Source organism: Narcine bancroftii, chromosome 14, assembly GCF_036971445.1.
Source record: "Narcine bancroftii isolate sNarBan1 chromosome 14, sNarBan1.hap1, whole genome shotgun sequence".
NCBI classification, from domain to species: Eukaryota; Metazoa; Chordata; class Chondrichthyes; order Torpediniformes; family Narcinidae; genus Narcine; species Narcine bancroftii.
In genome coordinates this window covers 29,338,220-29,358,692 of record NC_091482.1, presented here as the reverse complement: position 1 = coordinate 29,358,692, position 20,473 = coordinate 29,338,220, and the positions used below count along the sequence as shown (strand labels likewise).

The following is a 20,473-nucleotide window of genomic DNA, read 5'->3' as shown; positions in this document are numbered from 1 at the left end:
AACCGATATGTTTGTAATTCATTATATTTAAATTTTAAATTAGTTAACTGATTCTTTTGCATTTCGGTAGCATTTTTTTGAAATTCTTTTTCAGTAACAGTTATCTTTTTCTCTAAATCTTCAATCTCTCTGATTCTCTCTTTCTTTACTTTAGAAGCATAACTAATAATTTGACCTCGTAAGAAAGCTTTCATTGCATCCCATAAAACAAAATGACTAGAAACAGAATTAATATTATTACTAATAAAAACCTCAATGTGTTTTTTTAAATAACTAATAAATTCTGGTTTTTGTAATATCATAGTATTAAATCTCCATCTTGGAGTTCTCTGAACATCCTGTGAACTCTGATATTCTAATAATAGTAATGAATGGTCTGAAACCAACCTTGCCTTATAATCCACAGATATAACCCTATCCTGCAAATGTGTTGAAGTTAAAAAATAATCAATTCTTGAAAAAGAATTATGGCATGAAGAATAAAAAGAAAAATCTTTCTCTGTAGGATTAAATCTTCGCCAAATATCAACTAAATTCAAATCTGTCATCATGTTAGTCACTTGCACTGCCATCTTAGATTTCTTAATTGCTCTTGGATACTTGTCCAATAAAGGCTCCAATACCACATTTAAATCTCCCCCAATCATCACATTAGAATTTGCTTGTCCAAGTAATAAAGACATATCCACAACAAAAGCTGTATCCTCAACATTTGGAGCATAAACATCAAGCAAAGTCCAAGCCTCGTTAAAGATTGTACAGGGGGACATCAAGGTTGGGGAGTGCGACAGTGGCTGTGCCTCTGGCATGAGGTCGGCCCCTGTAGCTCAGAAAGGGAGGGAAAGGAAGAGGAGGGCAATTGTGGTAGGAGACTCCATAGTTAAGAGGACGGATAGGGGATTCTGCGGACGCAGCAAGGAGAACTGGATGGTGGTTTGCCTCCCTGGTGCCAGGGTCCGGGATGTTGCAGCTCGTATCCCAGATATCCTAAATTGGGAGGGACAGGAGCCAGAGGTCGTGGTACATGTAGGTACCAATGACATAGGGAGAAATAGAGAAGAGGTCCTAAAAAGTGAGTACAGGCAGTTAGGTAGGGAGTTAAAAAGAAGGACCGCAAAGGGGGTAATCTCTGGATTACTCCCTGTGCCACGTGACAGTGTGAATAGAAATAGAATGAGGTGGAGGATTAACACGTGGCTGAAGGGGTGGAGTAAGGGGCAGGGTTTTAAGTTTCTGGATAACTGGGACCTTTTTTGGGGGAGATGTGACCTGTACAATAAGGACGGGTTACACTTAAATCCCAGGGGGACCAGAATTCTGGCAGAGGTATTTGCTAGGGCTACTCAGGATCCTTTAAACTAGAATGGTTGGGGGGAGGGAACAAAATAGTACAGAGCAGTAAGGAGAAGGTTAGAATGCAAACAAAGAAAGTTTGTAGTAAGTATTTGAATATGGATGGGCAGGTGATAGAGAAGGGAAATGCTCTGGAAGAAGATGAAGGGCAATTGGCAGGAAAAGTAAATAATGTTGTTATTAAAGATGAGGGAAAACAGGGATTAAAAATTGGGAAATCTCTGAAATTCATATATTTTAATGCCAGGAGTATTGTAAAAAAGGTGGATGAGCTGAAGGTGTGGATTGATACTTGGAAGTATGATGTGGTAGCGATTAGTGAGACATGGTTGCAGGAGGGATGTGATTGGCAACTGAATATCCCTGGGTTTCGTTGTTTTAGGTGTGATAGAGTCGGAGGGGCAAGAGGAGGTGGGGTTGCATTGCTTGTCAGGGAAAATATTACAGCGGTGCCTAGGAAGGATAGATTAGAGGGCACATCCACGAAGGCTATTTGGGTGGAACTGAGGAGTAGGAAAGGAGAGGTTACACTTGTAGGGATGTATTATAGACCACCCGGAGGGGACCGAGACCTAGAGGAGCAAATCTGTAGGGAGATAGTAGATATTTGTGATAAGCACAGGGTTGTAATTATGGGAGATTTTAATTTTCCACATATAGATTGGGAAACACATTCTGTGAAAGGACTGGATGGGTTAGAGTTTGTGAAATGTGTGCAAGATAGTTTTTTACAACAATATGTAGAGGTGCCGACCAGAGAAGGAGCAGTGTTAGATCTACTGTTGGCAAATGGGATGGGTCAAGTGACGGAGGTTAGTGTTGGCGAGCACTTCGGGTCCAGTGATCATAATGCCATCAGCTTCAATGTCATTATGGAAAGAGAGAAGTCAGGGCCAAGGGTTGAGGTTTTTGATTGGGGAAAAGCTAGATTTGAGGAGATGCGAAAGGACTTGCAGGGTGTGCATTGGGACAATTTGTTTTATGGGCAGGATGTAGTAGAGAGATGGAAGTCTTTTAAAGATCAGATTTTGAGAGTGCAAAAGCTTTATGTTCCTGTTAGGTTAAAAGGAGGGGCAAAAGGTTTGAGAGAGCCGTGGTTTTCAAGGAATATTGGAAACTTGGTTCGAAGAAAAAGGGAGGCGTACATTAGATATAAGAAGCATGGAGTTAAGGAGATGTTTGAAAGATACATTAAATGTAAGAGGAATCTTAAGAAAGGAATTAGGAAAGCTAAAAGAAGGTACGAGGAAACTATGGCAAGCAGGGTGAAAACTAATCCAAAAGAGTTCTACAAATATGTTAATGATAAGAGGAAAGCTAGAGACAAAATTGGTCCATTAGAAAATCAGAGCGGAAAACTGTGTGTGGAGCCTAGAGAAATGGGGGAGATATTGAACAGTTTCTTTTCTTCGGTATTCACTAAGGAGAAGGATATTGGGAGATGTGAGATAAAAAAAGCAAATTGAGTAAATATGGGGAATATAGAGATTACAAAAGGTGTAGTTTTAAGGCTTTTGAAGAATATAAAGGTGGATAAGTCTCCGGGACCAGACGGGATCTTCCCCAGGACATTGAGAGAAGTGAAGGAGGAAATAGCAGAGGCTCTGGCGGTAATTTTCCAAATGTCATTAGATATGGGGATAGTGCCGGAGGATTGGCGCATTGCGCATGTGGTTCCGTTATTTAAAAAGGGTTCAAGGAGGAAGCCTGGCAACTATCGGCCTGTAAGTTTGACGTCTGTGGTAGGTAAATTAATGGAGAAAATTCTTAGAGATAGTACTTATAAACATCTGGATAGACAGGGTCTGATCAGGAGCACTCAACATGGATTTGTGGGAGGAAGGACATGTTTGACCAATCTGATTGAATTTTTTGAAGAGGTGACTAGGAATGTGGGTGAGGGTAGCGCAGTGGATGTTGTCTATATGGACTTCAGTAAGGCCTTCGATAAGGTACCACATGGAAGGTTAGTTAGGAAGGTGCAGTCTTTAGGTATAAATTTTGAGATAGTCAAATGGATTGAAGATTGGCTGAAAGGGAGAGGCCAGAGAGTGGTAGTGGATAATTGTCTGTCAGGTTGGAGGCCGGTGACCAGTGGTGTGCCTCAAGGATCTGTATTGGGCCCATTGTTGTTCGTTATATACATTAATGATCTAGATGATGGGGTGGTGAATTGGATTAGTAAATATGCAGATGATACTAAGATAGGTGGAATAGTGGATAATGAAGAAGGTTTTCAAGGATTGCAGAGGGATTTGGGCTGCTTAGAAAAGTGGGCTGAAAAATGGCAGATGGAGTTTAATGCTGATAAGTGTGAGGTGCTTCATTTTGGTAAGAAGAATCAGAATAGGACATACGTGGTAAATGGGAGAGCATTGATGAATACAGAAGAGCAGAAAGATTTAGGAGTAACGGTACATCGTTCCCTGAAGGTAGAAACTCACGTGAATAGGGTGGTGAAGAAGGCTTTTAGTATGCTGGCCTTTATCAATCATTGCATGGAATATAGGAGTTGGGAGGTGATGTTGAGATTGTATAAGACGTTGGTGCGGCCTAATTTGGAGTTCTGTGTGCAGTTCTGGTCGCCTAATTATAGGAAGGATATAAACAGAGTGGAGAGAGTGCAGAGAAGGTTTACCAGAATGTTACCTGGGTTTAAGCATCTAGAGTATAGGGAGAGATTGGACAGATTAGGTCTTTATTCTTTGGAGCATAGAAGGTTGAGAGGGGATTTGATAGAAGTATTTAAGATTATGAAAGGGATAGACAGAGTGGATGTGGATAGACTATTTCCGTTAAGAGGAGGAAAGATTAAAACAAGAGGACATGAGTTAAGAATTAAGGGGCAGAGGTTTAGAGGTAACATGAGGGGGAACTTCTTTACTCAGAGAGTGGTAGCCGTGTGGAATGAGCTTCCGGGAGAAATAGTGGCGGCGGAGTCAATTGTATTATTTAAGAAAAGGTTGGACAGGTATATGGATGAGAAGAAGATGGAGGGTTATGGGCATTGTGCAGGGAGGTGGGACTAGAAAGGGGTGTTTTGTTCGGTGCGGACTAGAAGGGCCTAATGGCCTGTTTCCGTGCTGTAATTGTTATGGTATGTTATGTTAATTCAGTTTTAATAATCTTCCACCATTTTTCTCTTCATTCTGTAACTGAAATGGTAGATTCTTGTGCACCAAAATTGCCACTCCTTTTGCCTTTGAATTAAATGAAGAATAAAAAAACTTGTCCAACCCATTCACGTTTAAGTTTCAAATGTTCCTTATCTATTAAATGAGTTTCCTGCAAAAAAGCCACATCAACTTTAAATTTTTTTAAGTAAGCAAGTACTTTCTTACACTTAATAGGATTATTTAAACCCTGGACATTAAGAGAAGCAAACTTTAATTTGGACATTTCTTACAACAACACAAGAAAAAAAAAGAGAAAAAAGAAAGAAAAAAAACAAGAAAAAAATAGACTCCCTCCCCTTATCCCCTCTTAAAACTACAACAAAAAAAAGGAAATTATTTAAAAAAAATAATAAAAAGAAACTTCACTCCTTAATCCAAAAATTAATGAAAAAAAAACCAGGTATGAGGTTACAACTACCTCCTCATGTCTGAACCGCACAATGCGGTAACTCCCACGAAATATTGGGTGTGAGATAACTCACATGTAGCTGACGACTTCTGGAAAATAATGCCCACCCAGTTCCCTCTCCTAACTCCCATTTCACATTAAACTATCATCATTATCTAAATCTTCTCAAAAAAAAAAATCGTTTTTTTAATCAGCTTTGTCACTCCGACCACCATTGATTCCATTTCTTCTTGAAATTCGATTCCCATCTTGCGTCTCCACTCTCTTTGGAGACCGTGGAGGACTACGTCGTTCCTGGAATTGCGTGATTGGTAACAGTTGAGCAAAGTCCATAGCTTCTTTAGGGTTATCAAAAAATTTTGGTTGATATCCATCCTGAAAAATCTTCAATACTGCAGGGTATCTAAATGTTGCTTTATATCCTTTTTTCCATAGCACTTCTTTCACAGGATTAAATTCACGTCGTTGAGTCATAACTTCTTGACTCAAATCCAGATTTAAAAAAACACGATTGTTCTGGACCATCAAAGGAGATCTACTTTGTTGTGCATTTCTAATAGCCACACGCAAAATTGTCTCTCTATCATAATAGTTTAAACAACGGACCAGAACAGGTCTTGGATTCTGTCCTGGAAAAGGCTTTCTTCTCAAAACTCGGTGAGCACGTTCCAGTATTAAACCTTCCGGGAACTTATCTTGTCCTAACACTTGTGGAATCCAATCGGTAAAAAATTTTCTAGGATCTGGTCCTTCTATATCTTCTGGCAAACCAATAATTTTTACGTTGTTCCATCTAGACTGATTCTCCAAATAATCAACCTTTTTTGCTAAATTTTTATTCTGAATTTGTAAAGTTTCAATTGTTTCATTTACGTCTTGTATTTGATCTTGTACCTCAACTATACCTTGGTCACAAACATCAAGTCTTTCATTCGTTTCAAGCTTAAAAGCTCCATAATCAACCATCTGTTGAGTATTAATGTCCACCAAGGTATTAAGCTTAGTGTTAACTAGAACCAAAGATTTACCTAACTCTTTGATTGAAGAAGATAACTTAAATTCAAGATTCTTAATAAGCATATCAACTGGAATAGATTCAGGCAAAATAGGATCCTGCTGTTTCTGAGTAACCAAAGGATCTTCTTTTCCTTCCCTTTAACTGCTTTTCTTGCAGTCTGACTCTGTGTAGAAACCCCTGCCACAACCTCCTCAGCAATATCAGAAGACTGATAGTCAGGGTTATCCTTATTACATCAAGAGCCTTCATTACATCAAGATCTATTGAAGTCTTCATAACTGGTGGTGCATTTTGCAGCGCCACCACTATATCAATCGGCGGACATCTCTTTAAAGTCAGGTCTTCAGCTGGCAGCGTCCCAGCTGTTCCAACTGTCAAAGGTTCAGTGACAGCGCTCATAGAGGGCGTTGATTGAAATACACGCGCCTGGCTAGCCCTTTGTTCCAAAGGCTGCCAGGCGCCATCTTTAAAGAGCCCTACCGGTAAAGAGCAGGGCTCCGTTGCCGAATCCTGCACTTCTTCTCCTGGATCCATTCCACGCTGAGTCCTGGCTTCTTGTAAACAGGTAGGCTCAGATAACTTCGGGAAATGTAATTTCTTAGTGATCTATTGCCATTTTCTTTTACTTTTTTTCAGCAATTGTACCATTAGAAGCTAGTTCAACACCTCTAACTATTTATAAACTTTTTAGAAGGTTTCAACAGGCACTTATAGACAAAACAATAACAAAGAGTCAGGACAGGACTGGAAGGCACGTCTATTCCTTATGCCATCTTGCCACGCCCCCCACCATTAGACTTCTCAATAACAAACTCAATCAGGGACTAATTTAAGGATTTACTTGTACACTTTATTGACTTTCTTTGTTCTCTCTGTATTGCACAGTCAGTTTGTTTTCATTTGTTATCTGTTAGCAGTTCTTTTGATTGTTTACATATTCACGCTGTGTGCAGTTAATTTTTGCACTGCCATTTAGTGGTAATTCTGCCGCCTACGGCAAAAAGGAATTACAGAGATGTATATTGTATTCTGATAATAAATCTGAAATCTGAAGAAATGGAACGATAAACTGTTGAAGTTGAAGTTCTATTCTGAAAGTAATGAACAAAAGTTAATGAAAGATAGAAAAGCTAGAAGTGAACATTTCAATCGAGTATTGACGAAGCGTCACAGTGAACACATGCCACTTATTTAAAATCAAAGAGAGACTTTTAAGACAAAAACCATTGTTAATGAGGCAGATGGCACTGCAGGAAACAATTGAAATAGCCATTGAGAATTATTAGTGTTTGGTGCTGCATTTAGCTTATTTTGTAAGCAGAGATCAAGTTGTTTTTTGATATGTATTAAAATGCCAGTGCACATCCTCATGGCGAACCAGCCCCGCTTGTAATGCCACGAGGCAGGGCAGACATAGGGAAATGGCGTCGTGAGAGGTTTCTCTCTGACTCCAGCATCCCTTCCAGCGCGCACTCTGGGCAGCGATTATGATGTCACAATGCACTAGGTGACTGAGCTCATGCTGCCCTTAAAGAGACACGCTGAATTTGAATAAAAGCAGTCGTTAACGACCCTCAAAGTGGTGGCCGTGTTTCTTCCACTGCTCACACCTCCACAAAACATTATTTCATGCTTGACAACCCAAGGTCCAGATCCAAATCTCTGATATGATCAGGAAGTTTTCAGCATCCAAGGCCATTCAAGAGCCCTTCTTGCTCTCAGCACCTTCTCATATCCTGTTTCTGATACGTGGTTCCAATGAGCTAGATTCCAGCAACCCATTGCCTGCATGGATCCTTCAACCACGTCACCAGCAGACAATGTCTGTATGAATCCTTTGACCACAAGTTGACAACAGCCTGCAGTCTGTGTAGGGTGTGGGTCCTTCAGCTGCTGAACCTATCACTGATCCACTGCTGTGGTCAGAGTTCTGCAGGGGTACCTCCTGTTTCTCCTTCTCAACAGGAGGAGTTCTCCCTGTTTCTGGTGTCCTGTGCTGGTCCAATGCTCCCATGGAATCTGCAACCCAAGTCAAGGTTATTGTCATCTGATTGCACAAGTACATCCTGACAAAACAGTGTTCTCCAGTCCTTGGTGCAAAACACGCAAACACAGAAGACATAACACACATACAGACAAACAATACATAAAGAGGAGAAGTATTCATATATACAAATATATAAATGAAAGTTGTTTCATGAATATAAGTCTCGGATGGTGAGTGTGAGCAGTTCCTTTGGTCTTTAGCAATCTCATGGCCTGTGGAAAGAAGCTGTTCCTCGGCCTGGTGGTGCCAGCTCTGATACTCCTGTATCTCTTTCCCGACAGGAGCAGCTGAAAGATGTTGTGTGCAGGGTGGAAGAGATCATTAATGATTTTGCATACGCTCTTCAGACAATGATCCCATAGATCATCATGATGGGGATGGAGACACCAGTGATCCTCTCTGTCACTCTTATGATCCTGTGGATTGACCTCCGATCCATTTTTCTAGAGCAATCATACTAAACTGTGATGCAGCTGGCCAGGACACCCTTGATAAAGCTCCTGTAGAAGGATGACATAGCCTTGCCCACTTCATTCTTCTCAGGAAATGCAGTCACTGTGCACCTTCCTGACAAGTGAGGAGATGCTGAGCAGCCATGATAGGTCATTAGTTAAGTGAACTCCAAGGAACTTAGTGCTCTCCACTACAGAGCTGTTAATATGTAGTGGTAGGTGATTCATCCTGAAGTCCAGAATCATTTCCTTCATCTTGTCCATGTTGAGTCGCCAATTGTAACTCTTTCACCATATCACAAGATTTTTCATCTCTTCTCTATTGCTCATCTGCAAACTTGCAAACTTAATGACACTGTTGGAGCAGGATCTGGCGATGCAGTCGTGGGTCAGTAGTGTGAACAGGAACTAGCTGAGCACCCAGTCCGATGTGTGCCAGTGGTCAATGTGACAGTGCTCGATGTTCTGCTACTGAACCGAACAGACTGGTCTTTCTGTTAGGAAGTTCAAAATCCAGTTGCAGAGACGGTTGCAGAGAGAGTCAGCAAGGACAGCTTCTCCACCAGTCTCTGGGGAATAATCGTATTAAATGCCTAGCTAAATCAATGAACAGCAACCTGGCATATAAGGCGTCATTCTCCAGGTGGGTCAGGACGGAGTGAAGGGACAAGGCTACAGCATCGACTGTGGAACAATTTCTTCTATAGACAAATTATAATGGGCCCAGTGTCTCTAGGAGCTATGCTTTGATGCACTCCATCACCAGATGCTCGAAGTATTTCATAATGGTGGAGGTCAGTGCCACAGGGCGGTAGTCATTGAGCCCTGTTACTGTCTCCTTTTTGGGTACCAGGATGAAGGTGGCTGTCCTGAACCCTGTAGGAATGATGGTCTGCTGCAGTGAGAAGTTGAAGACGTCCATGCAAACCTCTCAATTAGTGTGTGGTCTTTCAGTACCCGACCAGGTACGTTGTCTGGTCCTGCCACTTTGCGTGGGTTCCCCTTTGAAAGGGTTCTCCTCACGTCGGATATGTAGGGGGCCCATTCATCAGATCGCATGGTCTGCTGCCCAGCATTGGCGCCACCAATTTTGGCCATAGATAACATGGTTGCATGATTTTAAAGAAAACAGTTGTCTCCTTAACTGGCCATTTAAAGCCTGTACGGAGTCGTTGGCATTGGAACCAGATGGTAGGTCACCACAGAGCAGTGCTGTCTCTCCACTCCCTGGTCCTCCAGGTCTGCACCAGCAGTGCCTCTGGCACTGCTGCTATTTTTAAAAAATCTCACAAACTACTTCATAGAACTCCTCCAAAAGTTCATTGATACTTAATAATAGCTACAAATTAAATTATGCAATTACAAATACAGCAAATAATATTACAAGGCACTACCAAAGATTAAACAATATTCACTTCAATAAAATACTGCAGTGGAACCCCATTATAATGTGATAATTTGGGTCCATTAAATCTCATCGCGAAAAAAATGGGGTCACGCTAAATCGGGGTTTCACTGTATTTCCCTGTTTAATTTGCATACCTATATAATTTCCATGTATTTCCCTGTTTAATTTGCATACCTATATAATTTCCATGTATTTCCCTGTTTAATTTGCATACCTATATAATTTCCATGTCTCTTTTGTTTGGAATATCCCAGTTATTCTGTTTGCATTTTAAATCAATCCAGGAACCCAACATTCCCACTCCTGCTGGCACCCCAATGTCCCTTCTCCTACCAGGAGCCCAACACCTAAGTTCAATGACTCATCACATTATATCCCAATTTGCGTAAAATCAGGACACATGAAATCGGGGTTTCATAGTATGCAATTCTGTATTTTGAACTATTTTACACAGCTGTATTGATTAACAACTTAATTATGCATATCTCTAACTCGCTTTCTGAATGCAGTTAATTTGGCGATCTATAAAATCTATAAAACCTTTAAAATTGATCTTTAACTTTAAATATTGTTTCTGATTAACTCTAGATGACCTTGAATACAATTCATCCAGGCAATCACTCAGAGGAGCTTGTTCTTTGGTATAGATGGAACCATAAACTTACAGTAAGAATAGCTTAAGCAAGTTCTTAAGATTTGTCCTGAACTCTCCATAGTTTGAAATACTAAAATTACACCCATGGCAATCGAATTGACATCACCAGCCGCTCCTTGTTTGATTGTATCATTTCTACCTGTACTTTTGCTTACTACCACTATCAAATTATTCTTTCTCACTGCTCTGTCAGTGAATTAGTCTATTGTTTTCTCTCAAGAACATTTCCATTGGATGTTCTAACCATTTCCTAGCCAAGATGTTTTGCTGGGGCAAGTTCTACATTTACCAGAATATTGAAAAGGCATAAAAGGTGAGTTTTACTCCAAAACCTTAGAGCATTAACATTTCCAAAGGCTTTGGGATGAATTTAGTCTTGGTGCAACCAAGGTTGGCATGTCTTTATGGATATTCAAGTCTTGTGAATGGCCAGACAGCCAGGATTGAAAGAAAACAAACTATTTTTCCACTTACAGCCCATCTTAAAAGTTAATTAAGGGCTCTTGGTTCCCCAGAACATTGTGAGTTTTGTCATTTTTTTTATCCAATATTGATTTGTCATGGGTCATTCTTTCTCTTTGCAGGATTTGTCACATTTTTATCTCCAAATACACCTTTTCGTGAACTTAAGTTGTTTTTTTTAATGTAAACATTTTTCCACAGTTAATGCAAAATCAAAACGTGTCTGAGAGAGAAAAGCCCTTTGCTACTTAAGTGTCTGCAGATAATATAAATTTCATAATTTAATTAATCTAAAATGAACAATTTTTCACATCAGATTAAAGTCCATCTTTGTTGAGGATCTACAAATTAGCATATTCGTCTCAAAAATCTACACTTTCCATGTTTTGGATTTAACTTATTATCTTAAAAGTAATATAACTGAAGCAATATTGATAAATTGCCATGATATCGCATATACTGGTAGATCTTTCGCTTAGATCATCAACTCAACCACTTTAGCAATTTAAATACAAATAAAGATTCCATTATTGACAGGTAATACTACATTTACATGAAATTCTTGACTACTGTAAGGCAGACAGAGATTTGTCACTTTGTCTAGCGCCCCTCACAGAAACCTACAACACTTGGTGTTCCTAGACAGTCTCCCCTTCAAGCACTGAGCCTGCTTAGCTTCTGAGATCAATCTCAGGCATATTAAGGCTATTAGGTGCTGTGGAAATGTTTGCATTCTTTTAAGAACTACTTAATTCTTCAAACCTTAATTCTTGAAGCACAATATATTGGTCAATATTTAGCACCAAATCCTGAAAGCAACATATATATCAAACGTGTCACTTCTTCACTTCTGAATTCTAGCGCGAGTAAAGGACAGCATTCTAATTGCTTTTTTCATTATGCTGCAGCAGCCCACGCATGGAGTCACAGACTGGCCCGCAAAATGACCAACAAACATGGCGACCGTGTAGACCTGGGGGTGACACCAGCCATCATCCCAGGTGACCTCCACACAGTGGGAAGATGGAGAACTCTGGTGGAAATGCCAGCCAATCCCAGGCCGCCGCTCCGATGATGCAGGGCCCTGACATCAGCACCAGGGGTCCCCATTTAAGTGTGACGACTAAAGCATTAAATCAGTCTCATTTTCCATGGCTTTGGTGTGCGTGTCGTTTTTATCCACGCTCCGTAGCACGTACACTACAATGTATTGATTCTCCTCCTTTTAGTGATATGAATGAGGCCTAAGTCATGAAATTTCTCCTGTTTTCTCACTTTTAAAATCACAGTGCCAATGCTGGCACATTCAATTATTATTTCAGATTTCTAACATAAGCATTTTGTTACAAAAAAAAATCATAAACCCTCAACAAGTAAAGCATCTGTGGAGAGAAACAGTTAATGTTTTGGATTAATGACTTTCCAGTATTTTGTTTTTAAATTATCATGTTTTTTTTTATGTTGACTATATGACATACCATTATGGTGGATCAGTATTTCTTCCTTTGAAACTATGCTCTTGAGATTGTTGTAAGGAGCAAAAATGGTCAGATTTTGTAAATGTAACAGTTTAAAAAAAAACACAATTTTCCAACTGGATTTTGCTAACATTGCTGGATACAATGTGTTGTGCTCGTTGGATAGTGAACTATATCAATGCCATCTTAATTTGTTAGAGCTCTCCACTGGCCACCGTGACAGAGGTGCACCAAAGAAAAGGTACAAGGACTGCCTAAAGAAATCTCTTGGTGCCTGCCACATTGACCACCGCCAGTGGGCTGTTAACGCCTCAAACCGTGCATCTTGGCGCCTCACAGTTTGGCGGGCAACAACCTCCTTTGAAGAAGACCGCAGAGCCCACCTCACTGACAAAAGGCAAAGGAGGAAAAACCCAACACCCAACCCCAACCAACCAATTTTCCCCTGCAACCGCTGCAACCGTGTCTGCCTGTCCCGCATCGGACTTGTCAGCCACAAACGAGCCTGCAGCTGACGTGGACTTTTTACCCCCTCCATAAATCTTCGTCCGCGAAGCCAAGCCAAAGAGATTGACTCAAGTGTAATGGTGCATGTATTGTGGTGTTGATGACTATGTCAATTGGTGATTATACATATGGAAACAAATAATCTCTCTTCTGCTGGAGATAATTTAACAAGGGAAACACAACATATACATTCATTATAATGAGTGACTGAGATGTAAAGATTCCTTTTTCGTCATATAAGACAAAATGCAATATTACATGAAATTACCTACTGCCTGCTCTAAGGCAGATGAGCAGCCCTTAGTGCTGCCGGCACTGTAAGAAAGATAAACAAAAGAGAGTCCCTTCAGAATCACTTAGTATCCATGCATTTGTCCCTAGTAGCCTTTGGTGCCAGACAGATTGTTCAAAATCATAGGCAGCCAAAGCTCCAGATCCAAACCTCCAACATGATCAGGAAGCATTCAGAACCTGAAGCCATTCAGGCATTCTTGCCCTCAAAGCCCTCTCAAATATCGGCTCAGATATCTGGTTCTCATGAGCCAGTCAACAGCACACATCCTGTGTGCATTCCCTGACTGAAAGTCATCCGCAGCTTGTGTGGATCCGCAAGACACTGAGCCCCTCACTCGTTCACTGCCATGAACATCTTCCCATTAGGATGGTCTCCTCTGCTTCTCCTTCTCAACAGAGGGGATACTTCCCATTTCTTGTGCCCTGTGCTGGTGTGATAGTACAGATCTATCACCAATGTATATAATTACAGTATCTAGACTGTGCTTACAGCAATTGGCTGAGAGCTTAGCCACGCCTACTGTCTGGGCCTTAAAGGGTTGTGTCCCTAGCCAGGTTGGATCATTCCAGACTGGTCGGCCACCTGTGAAGAGCTCCTGTCTTTTGCTAATAAAAGCCTTGGTTTGGATCAACAAGTCTTTGATTCTTTCGACGAGCTCTACAGCTGGTCCACTGCTCCCCAGAGTCTGCAATTGCTTGTGGCCACTGCCAAGCACAGGAGCTGACATCGTGGGTACAGACCCCATGGTTGTAGGGTTTTATTACAGACTCTGTTGGCTCCTTTAACAGGCCGTATAAAACCTGTATGGAGCCACAGGCATTATGACTGGGTGGTTCTGTACAATGTCTCCGCGCTCCCGTGTCTGTACCAGTGGCAGTGCTGCCATTACAGCTGCTCTGGAAGTGCCACCATTAGAATTCATTTCATTCTCATTACATGGTCCACTGTATCCTCCAACAATGTTGAGATAAAACCTTGAACCTGTTTTTTTTTATAAATAAAATGAAAATACATTTTCCCTTTTCTATTAGTAAAAGGTTAGCATTGTTTATTGCTTGTTGATGCAGGTGCAAGTGTATACCTACATGAAAGTATCTTGGTAATACAAAACAAATAGGCATATGACAATGGTGATAACACTGCAGAATGAACACTTGGCTGTAAAATTTTTGTAATGATTAACATACAGTTTCTAAATCCTCTTCCAAGTTAGTTTAGTTGTTCATTAAAGTAAAAATAACATTAAACTCCATACCTTAGTGTGAATTGTTCCACTGTTGAATTTGGTGTTAGAAAAACAGATATACTAAGGATCTCCCCAGGTTTGAGCCGTCCTTCTGGTAAGCGAATGAAGATGTTACCATCAAGCCGATGTTCCTGAATTAATTGAGTTTGTGGTGGTTGATACAAATTGATGCTTCCTATACGTAGCAGTGGCTGCTGGTAAGAACCATCTTGCCTAATTCCTTTACGAGAATTTGCCTCACTGCCAGCATTGCATTCCCCGTTTCCATCTGGAGGATGCAAGGTGTAGTAGAGTTCAACTTGATGATTTTCACTGACTATATCCATGTTATCCATGGATTTCTTGCTTTCTATATCTGTGATAGGCAAGTCAACTTGGACTAGGCACATGGCTAGGATTCCTCTCAGCCTGCAGGAAGTCTTAATATCCCTCAAATCTTGGAAAACATGAAGTCTAACACAAGGCAATTTATCCACAACATCAAAATCATCCCAATCTCGACCTGCCACGTAGAATAAAACCTGGACAAGTGGGTGGTTAAAGGGAATTCTCTGTTTGATAATAAAGGCTCTCACTTTCCAATTCATGGTGAATCGGTCTAATACTTCCAATGTACTAGTTGGCTGAAGCACATCTTTCGGGAGCATTCGATCCATGGAGAAAGGTCCTAATGTGGCATTCACCACTGGAAGTTCCTTTGTTTGAAATACAACAAAGTGTTCCAGGCGTTGTACTGAGCTGGTGTTGTTCCATTGTGCATTTTGTTTGACTTTATTTAGGAAAAAGGCTAGCTGTACATTTGAGAGTTTGTAGTTCACAGGAAGGTAAGCTGAGGATGTATGGAAGCTCTTCAATCTCTCTGAACTTGTAGGCAACACCTTGCCACTAACTGCAAAAAAAGAAGAAATGGATATCAAAGCTATGTTAAATACCTCATTTGCATGATCCTATTTGTAACAATTGCGTAGAGCTGTCATATCAATTGGCTTGAAGAGTACAACATACAACTCTGAAAGTTCACTATACTGCAAAGTAAGATCTGTTCTGAATAAGCAAACATATACAATGACTTGATAAGATTTTTTAAATTTAGAAATTGTGATAAAGATTCAACTCAGATTTCAGTTAAAAAAACTAAAACACATTTTTGAAATTTCACAGATCTGTTTCACCATTTCCCCTAACTTACTTACAAAATTATTTAAATTATAGCCAAGAAAATAAAGACACAAGGGCTCCAATGAGTTCATTGGTAAGAACATGGGAATTGGTTTACTGGTTTAATTTACAATCAATCAGACGTAGATGTCCCATATCCAGTTTGCCAGCCTCAGAAATAATAATGATCTGCCAGCTCAAACATTGGTCCCAACAGTAAGAGTTACAGAGAGAATGATAGGTTAGAGAAAGCAATTGGGATGAAATGGTACAGTCGCATATGGAGGCAGATGGTATCCATTATAAAAGGTTTTTTTTTAATTAACTTACCTTTCTGAAGTAAGCTTCCTGAGATCTCTTTAAGAACCTACTGGGGTGTTTGTCAGGTACCTGAGAACATGGGCATGTTATGCATAAAGCAGTAAGTCACTAAATAATTTTGGTAGAGACACTGAAATTTATTTGCATATGGAACTTAGCCTTACTGCTTGAACTAGGCTTCGACCCATGGACTCCAAAATGTAATTTAATCATACTTTGTGTGGTGAACTTCTGGCATAGGCTATATATTACCTTGCCCAGCATGCTGGACCCTGAAGTATCCACTTTATATCAGTACAGATGGCAAGGTGCCAATGTTTTGAGGACAACTTTTTCATTCTATTACTTTAAATTTCCATTTTCTGCACAATTACCAAATGATAATTAATGGCTGCGGTTGAAAAGTTGAAAACTTTTTATTATTATTTTTGTGACAACGGTGATCACACTGCAGAATGAACACTTGATTGTAAAATTATTGTAATGATCAACATTACAAATCCTCTTCCAAGTTAGTTTAGTTGTTCATTAAAGTAAAAATAACATTATACTCCATAAGTACCATATCTGTGTAAAAACATACACAAACGACCATTAATCTACAGTAGCCAGGAACATCAGTAGTAAAAAAGGCGAATGCTCTGTTGGCATTTATTCAAGATGAGGCTGTATGGCGCACTGGTGAAACCTCATTTGGAGTACTGTATGCAGTTTTGGGCCCCCTTTCTTAGAAAGGATATGATGTTGGTAGAGAGAGTGCAGAGGAGATTTACTCGGATGATTCCTGGAATACAAGGGCTAATGCATTAGGACCGTTTGGTAGCTCTTGGATTGTATTCATTGGAGAATAGGAGAGGGGATCTGATAGAAACTTTTCAAATTTTGAAAGATTTCGACAGAGTGGATATAGATAAATTGTTTCCCTTGGTGGGTGAATCAAGGACAAGAGGCACAGTCTTAAAATTAGAAACTATCCATTTAAAACAGAGACGAGAAAAAAACATTTAGTCAGAGGGTCATGGATTTGTGGAACTTATTGCCAAATACTGCGTGGAGGCTCGATCAATGGGAGAGTTTAAGCAGGAAATTGATAAGTATCTAACTGGTCAGGGCATCAGGGGATTATGGGGAAAAGGCTGACAAGTGGAACTAGGTGAGTATAGTTCTGCTTAGAGTAGAGTTACAGAACAGACTCAATGGGCCAAGTGGCCTACCTTTGATCCTTTATCTTGTGATCTTGCGATCATAAAGGACAAGGATTTTCTCAACAAAATGAAGAGTCAGCTTAACAAATCTGCAAAGCAGGGTTGTGTGCCTGGTAAACAACCAAAATAGTAAGCAACAGATAAATGTAATTGATCTCATAACAGACAGATCAAAATGAAGCTTTTACTGGTGAATGATGGGGAACACTTAACAGGGGAAAGCTCTAAGAATATCCTCAACTTCAATGGTGGCGGACCATAGCACAAAAAGCCTAGGAAAAAAAGATGAGTACTGTATTTGCAACCATGGTCAGCATGAAGTGCCAAATAGGTAATCCACCTTGGCTTCATCCTGAAATTCCCATCCTCATAAAAGCCAGTCTTTAGTTAATTCAATTCACTCCAAATGATATCAAGAAATGACACAGAAAAGGTTACAAGACCATAAAATCTCCCAGCTATATAACTGAAGAGCTGAGCTCCAGAAAGAACTGCACCATTAGCCAGGCTGTTCCAGTACATTACTAACCAATGATGTAAAAATTGTCTGGTCTATTCACAAAAGGCAGGATAAATCCAATGCAACTAATTATAATATAATCTATTCTCAATCATCAGTGATGGATTTTGTTAGTAATAGATCTGTAAACTAATCTATCATGGGTGCATCTTTGTAGCATTGTAATGTTCTATAATTTTAATTCATTATTAATCGATTTGGTTGAATTGTTTACTTAAATACATCATAGAAAACTTAATTGCATTATTACATTAAAAATTACTATCAACTTTTTCTATCAGACGTAAATTGGCCTATTGACTGGTGCTATAATATCAATTTGTAATCCTGAAGTTCCTGTTCTAATCTTAAAGCTCCATTTAACATGGGAGATACTTAAATAAAGTAGAATAGGTAGATCCCTACTTGCGACCTATACGACTTATCCTGACGTATGATCGAAAAAAAAGAAAAAATACATAAATATAAAAATTATGCTTTAGAGGTGAAAGTATGGGCCTATCTATGAAAAATAACAGTTATGGCAGGGGTGGCCAACCTTCCACGAGAGCTGGCTGGTGGTCAACCTCTTGCAAGAGCTGGCATTGGTGTTCGCCATGTTGTATTTGACAAACGATAAAACAGATACTGTGGCAGCCTGTCGCAGCGGCGATCGAGCCGGTGCTTTGGGCGGTGAGCGCAACCAAAGACCAGCAGCCTGTGCAGCGGCACTGGCCCCAATGAGCGAACCCACAGATTCAAGGGCACTTAAAGGCCAGCAACCCCAAAATGGCGTTGGCCTTGCTGCACAGCCAACAGACAGGGACAGCGCACGGGGAAGAAGGGGATTGTTATTCAGGAGAGTACCTGTGCGCGGGAAATCTGTTTTTGTTATGCAAGTTGTGATGTCAGCCAAAGGGGGCCAGGGTGGGAACAGTGCAAGTATAAAAGTGAAACTCAGAGCTTAACCTGACTACATTATGTGTGTGTTTCTGTGTGTGTGTGTGTGTGTGTGTGTGTGTGTGTTTCTGTCTGTGTGTGTGTGTGTGTGTTTCTGTGTGTGTGTGTGTGTGTGTGTGTGTGTGTGTGTGTGTGTGTGTGTGTGTGTCTTCTTTTGAGTAGGGTGCACCTACAATACAAAGAATTTCCGATGTACATCCATTTCGATATACAGCCGGTCAGTCAGAACTGAACACTGTGGTAAATTGAGGATTACCTGTATTAAGGATGTTAAAAATTAATGAAATTTATAAACTGAGATTATGAGGTCACATGCAGTTGTAGATTCTGTCCACAAAGTGTCACTTTGAAACAACATAAAGCTCTGCATTTGCAATGTCACTGCTTGAGTGGCAAAGGAAAATAAATGCAGCTTGGAAATATTAAGTGAATAGAAAATAATGTTGTATATGATTCACCCTTTTCCAGGCACTGATTTAGTTTCTGCCTTCAGCAAAATGTATTCAAAAAAAGGCATGCACATTTGAAGTATAAATAGAGAGAAAAAGGAAATGTGGTTGAATTATTTAATCTGGAGAATGTGATCCCTGATAAACCAACCTGATAAAAGTGGGTTGGAACAGGTTTAAAAAATACCTTTGAAAAAAAAATATACAAAATATTTAAAATTCCAACTTGTGCAGTGGAACAGGGAGGACTAATCTCATAGTGGGACTGAGTTTGGGTTGCAGTGTCTAAGCACAATCAGAACATTAAACAAAAGACCTTTTAATTGTTATAAGGTATGAACCACTGAAGATTGGTTCAGAAAAAAGATTAAAAGATCCAACAGTACGTTAAATCTGGGATGCATTTAATGAAAATTTCTTAATTCTCAAGAAATTGAGAAAAGCAAAAATGATTAATGTCATGCAAATAAAATTGACAGTATTAGACCAAATGAAGACCTTTATTATGTCTACAAAGGTGCAGTAGCAAGGAAATGTTGTAACGTTCGCGCTACACGAGTGTGGAAGGAAGACACACAGACAAGGAGTCAAAATCGAAGACTGCTTTATTGCACCAGCAGCTCTGCTTACATGGGCCCCTGGTGCTGACGTTAGGGGCACACATCATCAGAGTGCCGACCTCGGATTGGCCAGCACTCCTGCCAGAGTTCCCCATCTTCCCGCTGTGCTGAGGTCACCTGGAACAGCCAGTGCCACTCCCAGCTCCACAAGGTCGCTGTGTTCGTTGGCCAGTTTGCAGGCTGATTCACATCTCCGTGCGCGGGCCGCTACATGACCCTCCTCCCCAGAACAGGTGACCGGGCCATTGCCTGTAGCCTTAGGTGGCCTGCCCCTGTGTCATGGGGATGGAGTGCACACCAGCTCATTACAGTTCAGATATGCCAGTTTTAGGCAGTTGATGGTAAAGGTTTCCTCCTTGCCGCTGATGTCAAGGACAAAGGTCTCTAATGACCTTGTAAGGGCCCTCGTAAGGTCGTTGTAATGCTGGTCTGTGTGCACCCCTCCTCACAAACACATATTGGAAAGTCCTTAGGTTATTTGGGACGCTATGCTTGGGCTGACAGTGCGGAGGGGGCTGCCGTGGGACCAAGGACCCCAGTTTTTGCCGTAGATTCTTGAGTTTGCTGCAGGATCTTCCGGGCGTTTATCAGGGGTGAGGAATTCCCTAGGGATGATAAGAGGCATGCCCCAGACAATTTCCACCACCGAGGAATTAAAGTCCTCCTTCGGTGTGGTGCAGATTTTCAGCAGTACCCAAGCCAGTTCATCCACCCAGTTGGGACCCCTAAGGCGGGCCATCAAGGCTGCCTTGAGG

The 20,473-nt window shown here is 40.6% G+C and overlaps 1 protein-coding gene across 1 annotated transcript in view; it reads right to left on the bottom strand.

Moving 5' to 3' along the window:
- The window catches only part of tmem132e (transmembrane protein 132E), a 670,647-nt gene that overhangs the window by 527,722 nt on the left and 122,452 nt on the right, over positions 1–20,473 (bottom strand). The window contains exon 2 of the mRNA XM_069911026.1: positions 14,516–15,395. Coding sequence (XP_069767127.1) covers positions 14,516–15,395 — 880 coding nt within the window. The remainder of the gene's footprint in view (positions 1–14,515; positions 15,396–20,473) is intronic.